General features: G+C 37.9%; 1 protein-coding gene across 4 annotated transcripts in view; it reads left to right on the forward strand.

The window, feature by feature from the left end:
• nap1l1 (nucleosome assembly protein 1-like 1) overlaps nucleotides 1-18,805 on the forward strand; it is a 119,617-nt gene extending 100,812 nt beyond the window's left edge. For 2 of the 4 annotated variants that reach the window (XM_028818297.2, XM_028818306.2), the window contains exons 9-15: nucleotides 56-195; nucleotides 444-589; nucleotides 6,116-6,135; nucleotides 6,414-6,536; nucleotides 6,665-6,697; nucleotides 7,253-7,303; nucleotides 17,955-18,805. In XM_028818297.2, the coding sequence (XP_028674130.1) occupies nucleotides 56-195; nucleotides 444-589; nucleotides 6,116-6,135; nucleotides 6,414-6,536; nucleotides 6,665-6,697; nucleotides 7,253-7,303; nucleotides 17,955-17,993 (552 nt within the window). In that variant the 3' untranslated portion in view covers nucleotides 17,994-18,805. Of the gene's footprint in view, nucleotides 1-55; nucleotides 196-443; nucleotides 590-6,115; nucleotides 6,136-6,413; nucleotides 6,537-6,664; nucleotides 6,698-7,252; nucleotides 7,304-17,094; nucleotides 17,135-17,252 lie in introns of all 4 variants that reach the window. The other 2 variants (XM_028818315.2, XM_051919611.1) reach the window with 2 other exon arrangements.
• The last annotated feature ends 1,891 nt before the right edge of the window (nucleotides 18,806-20,696 follow it).

A 20,696-nucleotide genomic window follows, 5' to 3' on the forward strand; every position in this document is an offset into this window, starting at 1 on the left:
TTTATAGAAATTAATTTCAATCATGTGTAAATAAGTAATTTTTTTTTCTTTCCAGAGTTTCACATTAGAGTTTTATTTTGGCTCAAATGAGTATTTCACTAATGAAGTTTTAACAAAAACTTATAAGATGAGGTCAGAGCCAGATGAATCCGATCCTTTCTCCTTTGACGGACCAGAAATTATGGGGTGCACAGGGTAATTTTTATGTTTAATTTTGTCTTTGCTTTTGGGAGTTGACAGCATTGTACATACTAGTCAGCCTCTTTAGTAGTTATTTACTGTATTATCTCCCCACTATGCACTAACACATTAAATCTTCACATAAACTGTAGAAGTTTACTTCTATGTGGAACTTCAGTAACCATTACCAGTTACAGATTTATAGATGCTCATGTGGGCCTGTACATGAGTTTTAAATCAACATTTGTTTTACGTTTTTTCAGGTGTCAAATTGACTGGAAAAAGGGAAAAAATGTTACATTAAAAACAATAAAGAAGAAGCAAAAACATAAAGGACGTGGTACAGTCAGAACAGTTACTAAAACAGTCCCCAACGATTCATTCTTCAACTTCTTTTCTCCGCCCGAAGGCATGTATTCTTTAAATTCTTTAATGATGAAACCTATTTGGTCATAGTGGTACATGTATTGATCATGTTAAAATGGAAATAACTTTGTCCTTGCAATATTTTGAATGTGTAGACAGTAGAAAAATTTGTCATGGGTTAAGGTCATTACTAAATGAAATTGTATCAGTAACATCACTCTACTGAAGTACAGTGAGGATGTATATACTCATTGTTTACACTTTTAGAATGGATAGGGAGCCAACATCTTTGTATTAGTTTTATACCTTTAAATAACTAAAATATATTTGATTTTACACTAGTATTTTTAAAGTTTCACCCCTCTCCACCAAATCCCCTGTTTTTGTTGAATCTACTGCAAGTGGAAAAATTTGAGAGCTGGTGGCTGCTGCTGCTTTTGTACTAGGCTTTGTGTTTGTAGAGGGAGCGAGAGACTGATTGTACAATTGTACAAAAGAATCACCCCCTTACAGATACTCCCTTTTAAGGCTGTAAAGCAAAAAAAAATGAAAACACACACAAAATATTTCTTCCCAGCTTTACTTACTCAATGCAACCTATAACATCCAAGTGAAAGATATCACAGCTACAGTTGAGAAAAATTATAAAAAATCAAAAATAAGATATACTGAGATTAATAAAGGACCAATCCCCCCCAAATGTCAATATTTTGTTGAACCACCATTTGCTTTAATGACAGCCTTGAGTCTGTTGGGATACTTCTGTCAGCTTTGCATATCTAGATTGAGCAATATTTGCCCACTCTTAACAAAACTGTTCAAGTTAGGTCAAATTGAATAGTGAGTGTTGGTGGACTGCTGTCTTCAAATCTTTCCACAGATTTTCAATGGGATTTAGGTCAGGGCTCTGACTGGGCCACACGAGGACATTCACTTTTTTCTCCTTCAGCCCCTGTGTGGTCAATTTTGCTGTGTGCTTCAGGATGTTGTCGTGTTGAACATTCTGCCCATCTTCAACTTTCTGGCAGAGGGTATCAGGTTTTCCTCAAGAAGTTGACGGTATTTTGCTCCATCCATTTTTCCATCTACCCTAACGAGAGCCCCAGGCCATGCTGCAGAGAAAAACCCCTCGCAACAGGATGCTGCCACCTCCATGCTTTACTGTAGTTATGGTGTGTTGTGGATGGTGAGCTATATTGCATTTTCGCCAGGTGTACTGTTTGCTATTGAGGCCAAATAGTTCAATTTTGGTCTCCTCTGACCCTAAGACCTTTTTCCACTTGGCATCAGAATCTTCAAGGTGCATTCTGGCAAAGCTCAAATGAGCCTTAATGTGGCCTTTCTTGAGGTGGCTTTTTCCTTGTGACCCTCCCGAACAAGCCACAATTGTGGAGTGCTTGTGAAATTGTTGTCACATGCACACAATGACATTGAATTATCTGCCATAGAATCCTGTAACTCCTTCAAAGTGGCCATTGGCCTCTTGGTAGCCTCTCATACCAGTTTCCTCCTCCCTCTTCCATCCAGTTCAGAGGGACGGCCGGTTCCAGGGAGAGTCCTAGTAGTACCAAACACTTGCCACTTCTTTATTATGGACTTTACTGTGCTCCTTGGGATTGATAAAGCCTTTGAGATTTTTTTTGTATCCATCTCCTGCCTTATGTCTTTCCACAACTCTGTCCCTGAGATCTTTTGAAAGTGGCTTGCCACCTATAGTCATTGTTTGCTGTCAGTTGTACTACCAAGCAAGGGAATGCTCCATGTACAGCTGTTTTTATGCTTCACTAATCACACTGGTTTACAGTTGATCACAGGTGCCAGTAGCCATGGTCCGCAATGGAAATGGTGCTTACTTGCACCTGATTGAGTTTACAATTATTGTTTAGGAGGGGGTGATCCTTTTATTAATCTCAGTATTTCTTGTTTTTTATTTTTTTAAATTCTTAAGTGTAGCAATATCTTTCACTCGGATGTTATAGATTGCATTGAGTAAGTAAAGCTGGAAAAAATATTGGTTTGTGTGTGTTTAAGGCTGTAAAGCAAAAAAAACGGAATATTTCTAAGGGGTGAATGTTTTCTATACCCACTGTCTATGGTATGTGTGTGTGTGTATACACAGTACTGTGCAAAAGCCTTAGGCATGTGTAAAAATTCTGCAAAGCTGCTTTTAAAAATTACTTTTCTAAATGGTAGTTTACCATACAAAAGCAGTACATGTTAAATCAATATTTTTGTGACCTACCTTTTGCCTTTTAAATCCGCATCAGTTCCCTTGGGTGCACTTGTATTCGTGTTTTTTAATGAAAATCAGCTGGTAGATAGTTCCATGCATCTTGGAGAACTTGCCACATGCCTTCTACAAAATTTGGCAGTCTCATTTGAATCAGCAACTTCAGGCAATCCCAGAGAGCCTTGATTAGGTTAGGACACTGTGGTGGCTGTACAGTTTATTGCATATCATTTTTTTTTCTTAGATATGTCCATGATATTGACTGTATGTTTGTTATCATAGTCCTACTTCAAAATGTAATTAATTGGGATTGATCAGAAGCCTCCCTAATTACAGCATTGCATGTTGGATGAGAATCGGCTTGTACTCCCCGTCTTTGAGGATTCAATTCATTCAGACCAGAGCACTAGCTCCTTTTGCAAAAATGCAATTTCAGACCTGAGGGAAACCTCTGTCGTACTTCATTGTTGGCTCCAGGCACTCATTCATGCAGCACTCTTCAGCTGTCAGTGAAAAAATGCCTCATGTATGAGGTCTAAATTTTGACTTGTCAGTCCAGCACACTTACAGTGCATCCGAAAAGTATTCACAGCGCATCACTTTTTCCACATTTTATGTTACAGCCTTATTCCAAAATGGATTAAATTCATTTTTTCCCTCAGAATTCTACACACAACACCCCATAATGACAACGTGAAAAAAGTTTACTTGAGGTTTTTTGGAAATTTATTAAAAATAAAAAAATCAAGAAAGCACATGTACATAAATATTCACCGCCTTTGCCATGAAGCTCAAAATTGAGCTCAGGTGCATCCTGTTTCCCCTGATCATCCTTGATGTTTCTGCAGCTTAATTGGAGTCCACCTGTGGTAAATTCAGTTGGTTGGACATGATTTGGAAAGGCACACAACTGTCTATATAAGATCCCACAGTTGACAGTTCATGTCAGAGCACAAACCGAGCATGAAGTCAAAGGAATTGTCTGTAGACCTCCGAGACAGGATTGAATAAAAAAGATTTTCGCTCAAGTCCTAAAAGTAGATAGAGAAACCAGTTAAACAAATGAGACAAAAATATTATACTTGGTCATTTATTTATTAAGGAAAATGATCAAATATTACATATTTGAGAGTGGCAAAAGTATATGAACCTTTCAGTATCTTGTGTGACCTCCCCTTTGCAGCAATAACTGCAACTAAATGTTTCCGATAACTGTTGATCAGTCCTGCACACCAGTTTGGTGGAATTTTAGCCCATTCCTCCGTACAGAACAGCTTCAACTCTGGGATGTTGATGGGTTTCCTCACATTAACTGCTCGCTTCAGGTCCTTCCACAACATTTCGATTTAATTAAGGTCAGGACTTTGACTTGGCCAGTCCAAAACATTAACTTTATTCTTCTTTAACCATTCTTTGGTAGAACGACTTGTGTGCTTAGGGTCATTGTCTTGCTGCATGACCCACCTTCTCTTGAGATTCAGTTCATGGACAGATGTCCTGACATTTTTCCTTTAGAATTCTGATATAATTCAGAATTCATTGTTCCATCAATGAACGCAAGCTGTTCTGACCCAGATGCAGCAAAACAGGCCCTAACCATCATACCACCACCACCACCATGTTTCACAGATGGGATAAGGTTCTTATGCTGCAATGCAGTGTTTTCCTTTCTCCAAACATAACGCTTTTCATTTAAACCAAAAGTTCTATTTTGGTCTCATCTGTCCACAAAACAGTCTTCCAATAGCCTTCTGGTTTGTCCACGTGAACTTTAGCAAACTGCAGACGTGCAGCAATGTATTTTTTTTTTTTTTTTTTTTGGAGTGCAGTGGCTTTCGCCTTGCAACCCTGACATGCACACAATTGTTGTTCAGTGTTCTCCTGATGGTGGACTCATGAACATGAACATTGGCCAATGTGAGAGAGGCCTTCAGTTGCTTAGAAGTTACCCTGCGTTCCTTTGTGACCTCGCAGACTATTACACACCTTGCTCTTGGAGTGATCTTTGTTGGTCGACCACTCCTGGGGAGGGTAACAATGGTCTTGTATTTCCTCCATATGTACACAATCTGTCTGACAGTGGATTGCTGGAGTCCAAACTCTTTAGAGATGGTTTTGTAACCTTTTCCAGCTTGATGAGCATCAACTCTTTTTCTGAGGTCCTCAGAAATCTCCTGTGTTCGTGCCATGATACACTTCCACAAACGTGTTGTGAAGAGCAGACTTTGATAGATCCCTGTTCTTTAAATTAACACAGGGTGCCCACTCACACCTGATTGTCATCCCATTGACTGAAAACACCTGACTCTAATTTCACCTTCAAACTAACTGCTAATCCTAGAGGTTCACATACTTTTGCCACTCACAAATAAGTAATATTTGATCATTTTCCTTAATAAATAAATGACCAAGTGTAATAATTTTGTCATTTGTTTAACTGGTTTCTCTTTATCTACTTTTAGGACTTGAGTGAAAATCTGATGATGTTTTAGGTCCTATTTATGCAGAAATATAAAATTCTAAAGGGTTTGCAAACTTTAAAGCACAACTGTACTTGTTCAGCATCGTAGTCCTTGCATTTTTATGCTTAGGTGAATCTCTTAGCTTTGTTTTCTCTTTGTAAGAATAGCTTTTTTTTTTTTTTGTTTGTTTAATCACCTTTTCCATAAAGACCACTTCTGACAAGACTTTTTTTCCTCTCCAGATTCTCGAGGTAGTTTTGGATTCTAGTTGTTTTTGTAAGTTTAGAACTGATAGCAATGCTCTGTTTATTTCAGGGTGATGTTGGTTTGATGAATCTGTTAGCTGTGTTTAGCTTCATGCATTTCTAGTCCTTGGCCTTTCCTGTTTACTTGTAGTTTCAGATAAAACCCTGGTCTGCTTCGTAATTTCTTGTTGGAAAACCTTACACGTATAAGAAGTCTTACTGCAGTGGCATAATTGGCGTTTTCAAGGTCGACCTATCCTATCTGCCATACTCTCAACTTTATAGTCGGCTTTTGCCCAGTTTTTTCCTTCTATCCCCGTTTGTTTTAGTTAATCAGTTTGGATAAACCCATTCATTATGTCATTGAGTATTGGTACTTGTATATCCTTAATTATGTACTGGGCCGTATACCTTAAAGAGAGTCACATTTTTATCTGAAAAGTGGTCTGTTGCTTAATAAATTAAGTAGAAAAATTTCTGTGACTTTTTATTAAAAAATATCTGAAAGTTTAACTTTACTCATTTTTAATCACAACAGTGCTGTAGAAAAACACTAGGACTGTTTATATTGAAAGTCTAAAGTAAGTACTAAATATTTAAAAAAAATTTTTTTTTTTTTTTTGTCATTTCAGTTCCTGAAAGTGGTGTTCTGGTAAGTGGCATTTTTACTTCATATTGTTAGCATGCATATATTCCATTGTAGTTTAACCTTTTAAGTTTTACATGGGTAGCTCAGTTTCATCGGCACTGCCCCTTTTCTTTGATTTTGAGCAACTACTACTTGTTTCTTATGGGTGGCTTTAACTTGTTTAGAGTTTGGTAATTTCCTGCCCTGTCATGGCAATTTTAATTGCTGCATTGTTAAAGATTTGCTGTTTTTTCTTGCATATATATAAATATTTAAGTGGAATGTTTTTACACTGATTGCAGGATGAAGATTCTGAGGAACTTTTGGCAGCAGACTTTGAAATAGGCCATTTCCTCCGTGAACGCATTGTGCCACATGCAGTATTGTATTTTACAGGAGAAGCCATAGAAGATGATGATGATGATGTGAGTGAACTTTTTTTTTCACTATTTTGAATAACGAAGAATTTTGTAAATTTGATTGAAATATTTGCATAGTCCACGGTTTTAATGCGTATATAGGTAATGTGGCATTTTTTAATTGTCTCCTACAGTATGATGAAGAAGGGGAAGAAGCAGATGATGAGGTATGTATCAATGCAGTGGTAAAATTTGCAAGATATGCAGCTCCGTAACACTCATTACCTTTCTTCATTACTTGAAATTTGTTGGTAGTTTGTATTTAACATGCAAAACACACACACAAAATTAAAAGTTGAGCGTGGCAACTCCCCCTTATTATTGAATACTGCGTAAATTACCATACCAAATTAGGAAAACCTTTTCTAGTTATACTAAACTGTATTAGATGAATAACCCTTAATGCTATGTTGTATTTTCTTAAGTGTGAAGCACATCTGGAAAAAAAAAAAGAGCTTTTAGTCTAGTTTTAACGGATTTAGAGAGGCTTTGTTTAGCCTAATTTGTGTAATTTTTTTTTTTTTTTATTAGTTTTATTTTTGAGGGGACAATGATGTATGTATGATATAGTGCCTAGGTAGACTATGCGTATGTACACTTGTGTTTTGGTCTTGGATGCCTTTTTGTTACTATCAGTGGTGGTGCTTAAACAAAAAACAAATGCACTTTTATAAATATAGAGAGCAAAGAAGTGATGGAAATAATTCATATTTTTCTTATAGGAGGGAGAGGAGGAAGCAGATGAAGAAAATGATCCTGATTATGATCCCAAGGTGAGAACAGTATATGGTTCCCAGCAAGTCAAATACCAGAATAAATGTGGTTTAATCCTATGTAAGCATTCAACATACAGAACACATACTGTTTAAAGCCATGTCATTTAATACTTTGTTCATGCTTTTCTCCAGAGGCTTTAGCAAACATGATTCACTATCTGTGCACTTTGTAATGCTATTTCCAATGTGACACTTGTCATTGAGGATGCTTTAATGGGGACAGGGGTTTTAGACAGAAAAATAAGGTTATAAAAATATTAGTCTCGCAGAAGAATAATTCTCCGTTGCATTTTGGGGAGACTGTCTTTATTTTAGCAGCCTCTGTAAACAGGTTTTTTTAAATCACATAAGATGCAACAGTTTCTTATAGAGGCAACACATGGTCATGTTTCATAGGGAGAACTATGCTCCTAGCAATTGTTTTGTTAAAAAAAAAAAAAAAAAAAAAAAAAAAAAAGTGTCAACTATAGGTGGTGCAGTTTTTTTCGTGCTAGAGCTAAAAGTATTAGTAAAACATTGCCAGCAAGTGAACAGTAGTGGAATTTGTCAAGGCTCTTCATTATCAAAACATTGTTTGACTGAAGTTTTTGGCTGTTGTAATCTCCTGATCAAACTGCATCTGAAATGATTGGCATCTAAATTGTTTGGAGAGGACTGACTGACTTGGAGACTGGGTTAGTGTAATTAGTGTTTCATATGAAAAAGCACCTTGAGTCACCACTTCTGATCTGGCATACAGGATCCAACTCCGTTAAATAAAATTCAGAAGTCTGACACCTGGCTAAATTACGTTTAATATCACATAAGAGGCTGAATGCGAAATAGAATTAAAAAATCTGAAGAGTGTTGATTGTGTTTGGTCTTGCTATCAATATAATAAGGTTTAACTAGTGTTGAGTAGAAGTCTAGAAGTCATGCTAGTGGTGATTATTAGGAGAAAAAAAACTAGTTCAGTATGGTAATCTGGCCACCTTTTTATTCAGTTTAAATAAAAGAAACAAGTAACATACCTGAAATTTTTATAAAATATTCGTCAACTCGCTGATTTACCCAGATATTAAAAAAAAAAAAAAAAAAAAAAAATGCAGTGAATTTTACTTTCCACATCTGAATACAATTCGTTAGTGCCCTCCACCACTCAGTTTTTCTGTATATTATGCTCATTAACAGGATGCATAATTTCTTGGAGTAAAAGGTTGAAGTTGACTAGGCAATTGATGTGGCTTATGTATTTTGTTGTTCATCTAGTTGATTTTAGAGTGAATTTTGGAGTCTAAAAATTCCAATGTTTGTCACGTAACAACATATTTTAATTAAAGGTATTTAATACTTTGGTCAGTTTTTGTCCATTTGACCTTTTTATTGTGAGAATTAATATTTTGAGGTACAAATTTTATTCTGTGCATTGAACACTTTAAAACTATTTTTTTTTTTTTTTTTTTTTTTTTTTACAATTGGAATTTTGTCTAGTTTTAAATATTTGTAAAATGTAGTTTCTGTGATGAATGGATATGCCAGTCAGTATATATGATACACTGAAAAGTAAAGAAGCAAAAAAGGGGAAAATGTTTTTTGAGCCATTCAGTTTGCAGAGAAAACTTTCCTGCAGGAGGAGTTTACTCATTTTCAGTTCAGTTGAATTTCACTATATAGTACAAAGTGTTTTTATTGGGTCCACTGGTATAAAAGTTTGTAATGACAGAGTATTATGGTTCAACGCCATGCAATTACTAAACTTAGCAGTGGCATCTATTTTGATTTTATTACACTTTTTTTTTTTTTTTTTTTTTACTCTTTTTAGGGCTAATTTTTTTGTTTTTCTCCCAGGGCTGAATATTTTTCCAAAAACTTTTTTTTAAAAAAACACACCGCAATGGTTTAACTTGTCAAAAGTAAATATTTTCTGTTCATTTGATAAGTGTTACTGTCTTGCATGTTGTATGAGCCTGCATCCTATGATTTCACATGCATATCACATACATGTTACACAGCAAAGTCCTGCAAAGTAGATCGTTCAAAGCAGCCAGTTGCATACATTGCACTGCTTACAATGTGTTGCACTGGTGCCTCCTTTTCAATTGTCTGTTGCTGCACTTTCTCACATGTATTGTTAGTGTGTACTATAGAGAGAAGTCACCTGTTTGACATCGTGCCATTCCACTGCCACCAAGTTTTCCGCCCGCATGAAAACTGGATTGTCACCTCTTTTTTTCATCTTCAGCCTGTCTGGCTTCAACTGTGAAGGCATGTGTCTCCTGTTCACCCTCACTGTGCCACAAGCTCCAATTCCCCTGCTCTGTAGCTCCATGAACAATTCTGGTGATGTATAAAAATTGTCCATGTAAACAACATGACCCAAATGTTCTTAGCCCTGAAGCAGCTCCAGCACAACCTGACTTGTCAAGGGACAGTTCTTTCTTTGAAAGAAATACTTTCGTGTATATGTGGTTACTTTCAGGCAGAAACCAGCGTTTGCTTCTGCCAGTACAAAATCCTTTATGCCATACTTTTGCGGGCTTCTCTGACCTATATTGGTGTCCCTTGTATTTTTATCATAGATTCATGCATAGACAAATCATGGCCAGGCTGATAAAATTGTTTATATGTTGGTTCCACAATGTCAAGCAGGGGCTGAACTTTATACATGGGGTTATAGCCTGGCTCATCCCTTGGGATTTGCTTCTGATTATCACAGAAGTGAATAAAACTTTGCAGCAGCACGTACCTATCACACGGCATAACCTGTCCAAAGCCACCAGAGGACAAAGCACATTTGGTCCAGTGCTCCCTGAAGTTATACAGTATCGCCAGTCTAGTCCCATCTGTATTTGTAATGCCACAAAGCCCTTTATCTTGCCTTTCGTTTGTTTGAAAAAACGAGAATGCGCTTGCAAGCGCAGCCCACGATTCAAATATTTCTCTGCGTACCTGTTTCTCGTCTGACAGTAGCTGAAAAGCAGCATCAGGACAGAAGAGCCTGAACTAGTCCAGCGGCTGGTAATCTGTCGTGTCCAACAGCAAGCCATGCGGTCTTGTGAAGTCTGGTAGCCGGTTTGGCTCCCACGGATCAATGTCTGGGTATTCCTCCTACACAAACCTTGCCTCAGCTGGGGCAGCATCGGCTGGTGTCTGATCAGCTGATGCCAGTTCCTCACACTCTTGCTCAATCTGATCACTGTCAACAAAATCTGACTCTGAAAAATCAGTCCGACTCCGCGATACTGCGCAAAACATCGTCTGCTGAGTATTTTCTTTTCTGCACTCGCTTCACTCTCCCGCGAGATGTCGATGTCCTCTTGCCTTTGTTTATATTTTGTAACACACGTAAGGATTAGATGCAGAGTTATTGAGTCCAACATTCCTCCAAGCAGAGAGGGGAATGCCGGTGACACAACAGTGAATTTTGTCGCCCTCAACCCCTCCTGTCAACAAAAGTCGACATCTACCCTAAAAGTTAATGGGTATTACTATATACAGTAATAGTCCCTGCTAATATAATATATACCCATGCATTTCCAAATATGCTTAATCTAGCTAAAGGTCATAGGGGGCCCAATGTCTGTCCCATCAGCACATGGTTCAAGTCTAGAAACAGCCATGGGCAGGGTACCAATCCATTGTGTGGCCTACTCTGGCCAGTTTGAAATTCCCATTTAACCTATCCAAGTGGGAGAGAACCCCAAGAAGACAAAGATGTGAAAGACCCATTCGGACAGTGTCTGGATTTGTACTTTGAGCCAAATATGCTGAATCTGTGAATCAGTAGCACTATCCATTATGTTGTCATGCCTCTATTTAGCAAAGTCTTTTAAAAGGGGAAAAAGAGTACTATTTAACTGTTTTATGAAACTGGCCAGTAAGATTTTTTTTCTAATTTTTGTCCACATTGTATACAGAGGGCTGAATCTGTTTTTTCTGCGTGTAAATCTCAACACCATCAGATCATTAGTTTTTATTTTATGTTTTCCTGTGTCTGCATTTCAGTTATCAAAATGTAACAGAAATGGTGTTGTGCTGGTTGTGGTGAGAGATTATACCTATAATCCCAAACTGCAATAATTAACTTGGGAGTCAGTATGGCCCTTCCCGGGGTAGTATGAAAACTCAAAGGAAATAGTAAAGGAACTCCTTAATAAATGCATTAAATGCCATAGGTGGAATCTGAGCCATTATCAACTTTCAAAGGCATTTATGCTAACCAATTTGTCCCAATTGCAACCTCTGGCTCTTGTCTTGTCAATGAAATTCAGTAGCCCAACTTCAAGGCACCATATTACATCGGACGTTTTTGCATGATGCCAAAACACACATGCATACATACATGCAACAGTTGCCATGCTCATCCTTATATTTTATGTTGAGACATCTTCATGCTGTGAAATGTGCATAATGTATATAGATCTTTTGATTTTAGCAATCTGTTAGATATTAGAGTGGTGGACAAGAATGGGGTGTCAGATGTAGAGCTTCACTTGTACATTTTAATAACAGATGTGAGAAGTTGGATATTTACTACCTTCAGAAGAAAACTGAACATAATCAGGGCTGTACCACTCCCCAAACCTGAATAGACGGGCATGGAGACACAAGTCCAAAAGAAACACACACATTAATCCCTTTTGTTGCCCACAATTTTCCACAATCCTGCTCAGACCCTTCTCTTTGCTTTTTCTCTCTTCCCTGCACCTCCACTCCTATCCATGCAAGTGTTGTCCTCGACCTCCCGACTCTGGCTTCTTGGAAGAAGTGGCACGGCCTCCTTTATAGTGCATCTGGAAGTGTTCCAGGTGCACTCTGATTCTCTTCTGGGTACCCATGCAGCACTTCCACCTCACCTGGAAGTACTCCAGGTGCACGCAGATCCTCTTTTGGCGGTAATTCTGGGTATAGTGGAAGTGCTGCAGTTCAGGGCTCTGGAGTTGTCCAGGCTCCCCCCCCCCCCCCCCCCCCCCCCCCCGACGGTGGCCAAGGGCCCCAGCAAGGTTGAGCTTTCAAGCTCTAAGCCTGTGGCCGTGATGCAAACCAGGCGGTTGCCTTCTCATGTTCCGTGGTGGAGTGGGGGTATTGCCGTGGACCTGTCCTCTGAAACTAACCCAAGTCCTTCCATCACAGGGCCATCCCGGCTGTCCACCTCTGTATAAATGTAAATAAGTTGTTACATCTTGAACAGCCTATTCATATTTTTTTGGCCTATTTCTAAAAGTGTGAAGAAAAATCAATTTAGTGACAGTGAAGTACCCTTTTCAAATGCAGTGATAGTAGAGCCTTACTTTTAGTTGGAAAACATGGCTGCTGTGTAGGTCTCCTATATCTATAGAGCTGATAGATGCACTTAATTCATGTGTAGGTAAATTTCGAATTCTTACTAAATTTAATGTGATCAGAGAGAGAAGAGCAGCATACTGCATACCCCATGCTGTGTCACACATTAGAAAAAATCCCTGGTAAATGCATTATGTACATTTCAGATTCCCGTAGTGGTGTTACATGGTAAAACTGGTGGGGAAAGCAATTTATATTGTCATTGACAAATGCTAATGATCTGATTAAAATCTTGGTCCACCTCCTGAACCCATGCAATCTAGCATTAACTTTAAAAACTGTGGCTCTGAGAAATGGTATAATTATAAAACTGTTTTAATAAAGAGCAATCCCTGCGCTCCAGTAAGAGTAATTTTAAAGTACAGTGATTTCACTGCATCATTCAAGTCATAAGCATGAAACTTGCTTTCTTTTGTTATCAGCAGAAAAGCTAGATGGTGCACAAATTCATTAATTACAAAGAATTGTATCTGTTGGTGCACTTACTTGCTTTTACCTGTGGCACAGTGTACATTTGTGGACCCCACTGCAGAAAAATTTACTGTACACTCACAATTTAGCATTGCCATATTTAGCATGTACTTGCTGTTGGTCTGAAGAAAATAATCACTGCTGCATCTGTATGTAGAAACCTGTAGAGGTGAGAAGAGACGGGGATTGAGTGTGATGTGAACAGTTTAGATGCCAGCAGTTATGAAAATAGTGTAAATCTTTTATGAAAAATTATATTTTCTACACATCTAAAAATCAGATCTATCTCACAAGTGGAAAAATGGTACTTGAGCTACAGTGAAATTTACCCTTATTTGGTTTCAAAATTCAAGCACAAGGTTGTACAAACTGCCTTGCAATTTGGGTGTATGTTATCAATAACACTGCAGTATTTTGGAACAATCTGTGAAACAAGAAAGGGAAATAATTCTGCAAATTAAACAGAATAAAACTGGACATGTTCAAACTGCATCACAAGTAGCAATTTACTGCCATGAAGCTTAGGGGAAAAAATGTAAACACTGTGACCCCAGACCTGCACTAATGAGATGACTAATCGGTGACAGATTCTTTCATTTAGCAGAATTTGTTTTCCTGACAGGGTGATAAAAAATGCTGTTTCAAACGTACCTGCCTCACTGAAGTTAGTTTTTAGTTAAACCCATGTATAGCTGGAATACTGCCACCAATAAGTACATTTTACTCCTGGTCTCTCCAGATGCACACATGAAAAAGTACAGGAATAATCTGTTTTGGTTCATTTGCAACCAGGAAACCTTTCTGCATCCATCCTCCCCCTTTCATATTTGTAAACTGTGCTTTCTGTTCATTTGTCCTCGGCCCCAGAGTTGCCCCATATAATCTGCCTTCAGAAATGCAACTACCAAGCAAATCCTTTGCTGATCATAACTGGCCATGCTCACACTCAATTATTGGCAGTGCTACAGACTGTCCCTATTTGTATGGTAAATCTTGCTTATTGCATCATAACTTATCATGCTTACACCAGCCAACTACAACGCTGTCTTGTTTATGAACACCTCTCATGGGCCAGAAGTTTATTGATTTCCAAGAGAATGCCCATGGACCTGTGAGATGTAGCTGTTCTTCCTCTATCCATCCATTGGAGTGGTATGTCTGTGTGGTTACTAACAGTGCTGACAACCAATAGCGAGCAGAACTTTAAAGTAAAAAAAAAAGAAAAAAAAAAAGACTGATGTGAGTAGAGAAAAGCTTCACTGCTTGTCCATTTATCGGAAGACTGCAGTGTTTACACACACCACTTTTTTTTTTTTTTTTTTTTTTTATGGAGATGTAGCATTCTAGTTTTAAAATGTTTTAAATGTGTTTTACAGTAGCTGTGAGAAAGCAGGCTTTTAACAGCTTCACTAGCTAACACAGGTACATTTCTAATAGTGCATTTTATTTATGTAGCACCTTTCCCTTGCTCAAGGTTCTTCAGAGTCTCAGAAGGAACAGCAGGATGTAACATCAGATACAGATATTTTCTACACGGAACACTGAGAAGTTAAGCAAAATGACACCTTTTTATTGGCTATTTAGAAAGATCTTAATATGCAAGCCTTCGAGGCAGCTCAGGCCCCTTCTGGCAAGATGTAATCAAAACACTGAAATACATTATATACAAAGCATTAAACGGAATTAACAACAATTAACAGAAGTAAAATACTAAATTCAATACTTAAAGAAAAGCCTGAACAAAAATCATTTTATGTATAACGCACATTATCCTGAGCATCTGGACAGAGTTAAACTGAAAGATGGGACAGAATATTGGGTTAAGTTAAAAGCTTTCCTGAACAGAGGAGTTAATTTGTTCCTTAAAAAAATAAAGCGAAGTCTACTGATTGAATTAATTTCAGGAGGTCTCTCCACGTCTGGGTGCTATAGAGCTGAAGATTCTTTCAACTATATAGTGCAGGTTAGTGTGGGGCACAACAAGATTGCCAGCATCAGAGGACCGTAGTGGGTGAACAGGAGCAAAGTGGTGGAGAAGGTAACAGTTTTAGTCCGGTGCAAGGCCATTTAAAGCTTTGTAGGTTATTAATCCATCCATCCATTATCCAACCCGCTATATCCTAACTACAGGGTCATGGGGGGTCTGCTGGAGCCAATCCCAGCCAACACAAGGGCGCAAGGCAGGAAACAAACCCCGGACAGGGCGCCAGCCCACCGCAGTAGGTTAATATAATTTTATATTCAATCCTGTAAGAGACGCAGTGAGGGTGAAACAGGATAGGTGTTTACTGTTGCTGGTTCGTGTAAAGACTCTTACAGCAGAGTTTTGAATCAACTGGAGCTGTGATAGGTTAGGAGCTGCACCTGCCAGTAGGGAGGTACAATAAATCAATGTGGGATGTGATAAAGGCATGGACAAGTTTCTTGGCATTAAAAAGAGAGAAATGAGTGAACACAGGACATGTTACGGAGGTGGAAGTAAAAGTTTCTTAACATAGTTTATGTGGGTGGAATAAGAAAGGAGTGAATCAAAAACTGCATCTTAATTCTAAGATTCCTTGCATTAGAAGGTCTGAGATTGTCAAGGGTGATTGGAAAAGGTGGTCATTGTCTTAAGTTTTGTAAATACTGCATGTTAACAATGTTTTACCACAAAAAAATATAAAGTATGTAGATGTTTTTTGCAATTATAAATGAAAGCTGTTTCTCTTGCTGCTGCATAAGTAAATGTTAGATTTATTTAACATCCTCACATTATGTATGATACATGTTACTAATACAGTGCAACCTTGGTTCACGACCATAATTCGTTCCAAAACTCAGGTCGTAAACAGATTTGGTCGTGAACCGAAGCAATTTCCCCCCATAGGATTGTATGTAAATACAATTAATCCATTCCAGACCATACGAACTGTATGTAAATATATATATTAAGTTTTTAAGCACAAATATAGTTAATTAAACCATAGAATGCACAGCGTAATAGTAAACTAAATGTAAAAACATTGAATAACACTGAGAAAACCTTGAACAGAGAAAACTAACACTGCAATAGTTCGCGCTATAACACTACCAACCACTGGCTAAAAACATTTTTTTTTGAGTTTTAAGCACAGGGGAAAAAAATGAACGTTTGAAAAAAATCCGTAATTTAATAAACCACCAAGAAAAGTAACACTGCAACAATGCACGCTACGAACCGATCGCTGTAAACAGAAGTGAAAACAAAATCAAGCCCAGTGCATTCTTTAACTGCCTTCTCTACCTTGTGAGTCCAGCCCCCTCTCTCTTGCACTGCCTGTGTGTGCGTTTGTCTCTCTCGCGCTGCCTGTGTGTGTACTCTCTTGCTCTCTGCACAGGGAGAGACTGAACATGTACAAACTGAAGGGGAAACTGGCTTGTTCGTATACAGAGTGTGTGGTCGTGAACCGAGGCAAAAGTTTGAACTTTTTGGTCGTAAACTGATTTGTACGTGTACCGAGACGTTCGTGAACCAAGGTTCCACTGTAGTGAGAAAACTAACATACTTGCATTCAGAGCCGTACTAGCTTGCATCTTGCCCCTAAACAAAGTAACCCAGCCTCATATACCCTAAAAGTGGCACAATTTTTATTTATTTTTTTAAGCCTTTGTGTAGACGTGATGCCATTGTTTGTTTGTTATATTTGGACTACACTTTCTGACTCCAAGCTTTACAGTAAAAGCAGTGTTTCAATTTGCCCTTTAAGCAGGGGTGGTGTTTCTTACATGAAAAGCTTGTATTCTCTGGATTCTGTTTATGCATATGTATTTTTAGTAATTCTTTTCAATTTATATATAACACTTGGCTCACTACTCAAAGCAATATATTCACAAATATATACACTCCTGATCATTTTAGGCCATTTTCAGTTTAGACATGAGTTTTTGCATTTTATTTTATTTTTTTTTATATATATATTCAAATGTACTCCTCAATCACTTTGTCAGTTCCTTTCTAAATTTTTCCTTAATAGGTTTAAGTGATGTCTCTAGAAATAATCCCTATCCCACTAGGTAAGGCCTGCAAATTCATCTTAACCCACTTTGTGCTTCTATATGCCTTTCCTCGTCTCCTTATTTGCCACTACCTGCTTCCTACTCCTGCTCTTCTTTCCCACCCATCTTCATTCAGTTTGAACACTAAAGATATGTACGGTATGGCATTTTTATTTGTAGTTTGCTTTCCAACAGTATTTGTGTATCTTCTGTATGTTGAAACCATGTATGTTAAAGGGGAATAACAACATAGTCCAGAATTTGTTTTGCAGCATTTAAGTGCATCTGAATCCCACCCCCAAAAATTTAGCTGTAAAATCATTAACTTTCTATCTTTTCCCCACCGTCAAATTAAGGCCTTTTGTGTTACACAATCTACATGTTGCTTCAGTCATTTCTCTCTGCTGGGTATGTTTTTTGCATAGTCCTAAACAAAGCCTAATGGATGTTTTTATGTTTCAGTTGCCTTAAGATTGTTTTGTTTGATGTGGGTGTCCCCCTTTGTGTTTCTTGGACATCCTGGAAGGAGAAGTGACGGATAAATTGATATCTTAGCTTGCACTTTGATCTGCCAGGCAGTTTCATCACTTAAGTAGCTTAATTACCCTAGCTATTGTACTTATTTTAAAAGTGAAACATTATATTTGAAAATGGACCTTCCATGATAGTCCCCATTTTGGTATCCATGCAGATGTTTGCCAGCACAATTTATCTAGCCAATGCCTAGCTTGCTCAGTTTGAATTTCTGAGAGGTACCAAAAAACCTCAAATATTTGCACACCGCATGTTTCAACCAACTAAACTTAAGTGATTTTCCTTTTTATTTTTTAATTTACAGAAGGACACCAACCCGCCAGCTGAATGCAAACAGCAGTGAGGACTACATACATGGCCTTGAGGATTACCTGCACTGTAATATCTTATTAAACAAAGCTTAGTTACTTAACAGCCTTATGTTTTGTATTTTCTTGGTAGAATAAAAGTTAAATTCTTTTTGCTACAGATTCTCGGAGGGCGTGTTCCAAGCCCAAGGAGTGTAATTATAGTATTTTAATAGAATTTTCTGTTTAAAAAAGTTTAAAAAAAAAAAAAAAAAATCCCCTTACCTCTCCAAAAACAAAATATAGTTAGGATGCAGTAAATCCCTGTTTATAAAGCATGAATCTGTTTATTCACAGCTAAATAGTTTGGGTCCTTGTGAAGTCTCTTGTTGTATTGCTCTTAGACAGCAGCTATGGAAAAGACTTTTGAAAAGTTTAAAATTTAAGAGACCAGTATTTGTCTGTATTTATCTCCTAAAAAAAGAAAACAAAATGACACCAACCAAAGTTGATCTCTTCTACCCGGTAGTCTGAATGGATTTGATAAGTCTGTGCTTGCACTAGTTGTGCCTTCATTACTTTATTCTAGAATTGCAGTGCTGCAGTGACTTGAAATACCTTGACAAAATTCACAATAAGCCTGCGACTTGCTGTGCAATAGAGGAAGAGACTACGTGCACAGCCACAGCATATGACCGATTTGGAAGCTGAAAATGGGTTCTGTTCGTACACTGTCTGCTTGTTTGCCATGTTTTTTTATGTGAAATAGTGATAAAAATAAAAGATTTTGGGAGAAAATATCAAACCTATTTGCCACATGAAGGTAACTCTGTACCAACTGGGTGTGAATAAAACAAAACAAAACACATGTTTTCTAGACTTGGGTTGTGATTTTGCTTTTTTTTTCCCCCCCCCCCCCCCCCCTCTTTACATATACTTCTGGATGAACATTAGACATACTTTTGCACCGATTTCATAAAATTTCATTTTATTGCCTTGATATGGGTACTTTGATTTGTAATGGTGTGTCACATTGGGACATTAGTGAGTAATTCGTCCAAATGTGTTAATGTTTTTAAACTTAGATGCACTGTGTTTTTGTGACGGGCTCAGACAGTCAAGTATAGGTACAGCAGTTTACAACTCTTAAGTATCCAAAATACACAATGAACAATTTCAAAAATCCTACAGTAGGCCATTCGTCACTTCATGACTGAAGCTGCCTTGCTGTATCCCACAGGGACTGGCAGCTTACCTTCAGCAGTTTTAAGGAGGCTCAATTTGTCATCTAGGCTAACAAAACAATGAATTTTTCACAAACATTCTTTATCGGCCTTTAAAAATAATTATGGCACCTTCAGTATAAAATTTCTCTAGCAGTGATTGAAGGTTTAAAGTGCATATATGTTTGATTTTTCAGCATTTGTCTCTGCCAGATGCAGGTGTAATTTGCGTATCAATGGGAGTGCATTAGTTGAAATATTTTTAATGGTACGGAAATATTTGTTTTCCCCAAATTCTCTGCTGGCACATCACAAAATTGTATAAGAAAGCACATAACAAAGTAATGCTCATTTTATAGAACTTCTGAATGAGTAAGAGCATGGTGGTTATAATACATTTTATGTAATGCTCATCCAGCAGGGGAAGAGGGAGAGAAAACTGCTGCAGATTCCAAAGACAAAGCTATGGAATTCAGGCAAGAGAATGCAACATGCCACACACAAACCTTAATCTGAGGTGATTTTTATGCACCTACAGAATGATTTTAAAGCTCCCACTATTCTTGGTTAAAAACCTCTTGGAAAGAATTATTCTGTAGGCAAATGTTTTCATGGATTTAAATGCCTACATTACGTCAGTCCTATCTGGTGATGCATCCTTGGGAGAGCAGAAATTCTGTCATCCTAGAGTAAAAAATTTAATTTGGCTCTAGTGCTGTGAATGCACTGCGGGTGTAAATCTGGTTCCATTGCGTACCTTTTGGAAAGAGTAATCAGGTGTGAGAGTGTCAACAGGACAGCAAACATAGCATATCAACTTGGACCCAACTGATCATTACAACTTTTGGTAAAAATGCGGTTGGAAGTGTAATATTATAATAGACTATTGCTGCCGGGGTAGGTTCTCTTCCTCATAACCATTAAATGAAATTGGTGGACCACCTAGTGAGGGAAAGTGAACTTGGTAGTTAAATGTATTAAATCAGATGTATTGTGATTTTTTTTTTCTCCCCCCCCCCACACAATATAACTTAGTTTTAGTTTATACAAATTTGCATGTGTACATAATTTAAAACCTGAAAGCATCAAATTGGAGACAGACTGATGATAGGCTGTTTTACAATATTTGAGGGAGGATTTAGTTGCAGTCATTGGTACTCACAACCACTAGGCAAGTGGAATTCCTTTTTACAAAGTGCCAACTGAATAACTTTGTTAATTAGATACATGAAATTAAAAGAAAACCAAATCGCTCTGATGCCCTTTGTCTCATAAGTGAGGGGATGAGGAAGAGTTCATACACTGCTACTTGAGGAGAATTTCCTTGGCACCTGTTGACAGGCTGTTTAAGGAGCTCAAAGTTCAGGATTTGCCTGACCTTAAAGAGGAGGATTTGTTCTGTTGTGTGTATTGTATTGACCCCCTTCTTTTTGACACCCTATGCACGCCCAACCTACCTGGAAAGGTAGAGAGTCAAGGCTGGGGGGCTGTCAAGAGGCAGGGCCTGTTAAAAGCCCATTGCAGCACTTCTTGTGT

Source organism: Erpetoichthys calabaricus, chromosome 1 (genome assembly GCF_900747795.2).
Source record: "Erpetoichthys calabaricus chromosome 1, fErpCal1.3, whole genome shotgun sequence".
NCBI classification, from domain to species: Eukaryota; Metazoa; Chordata; class Cladistia; order Polypteriformes; family Polypteridae; genus Erpetoichthys; species Erpetoichthys calabaricus.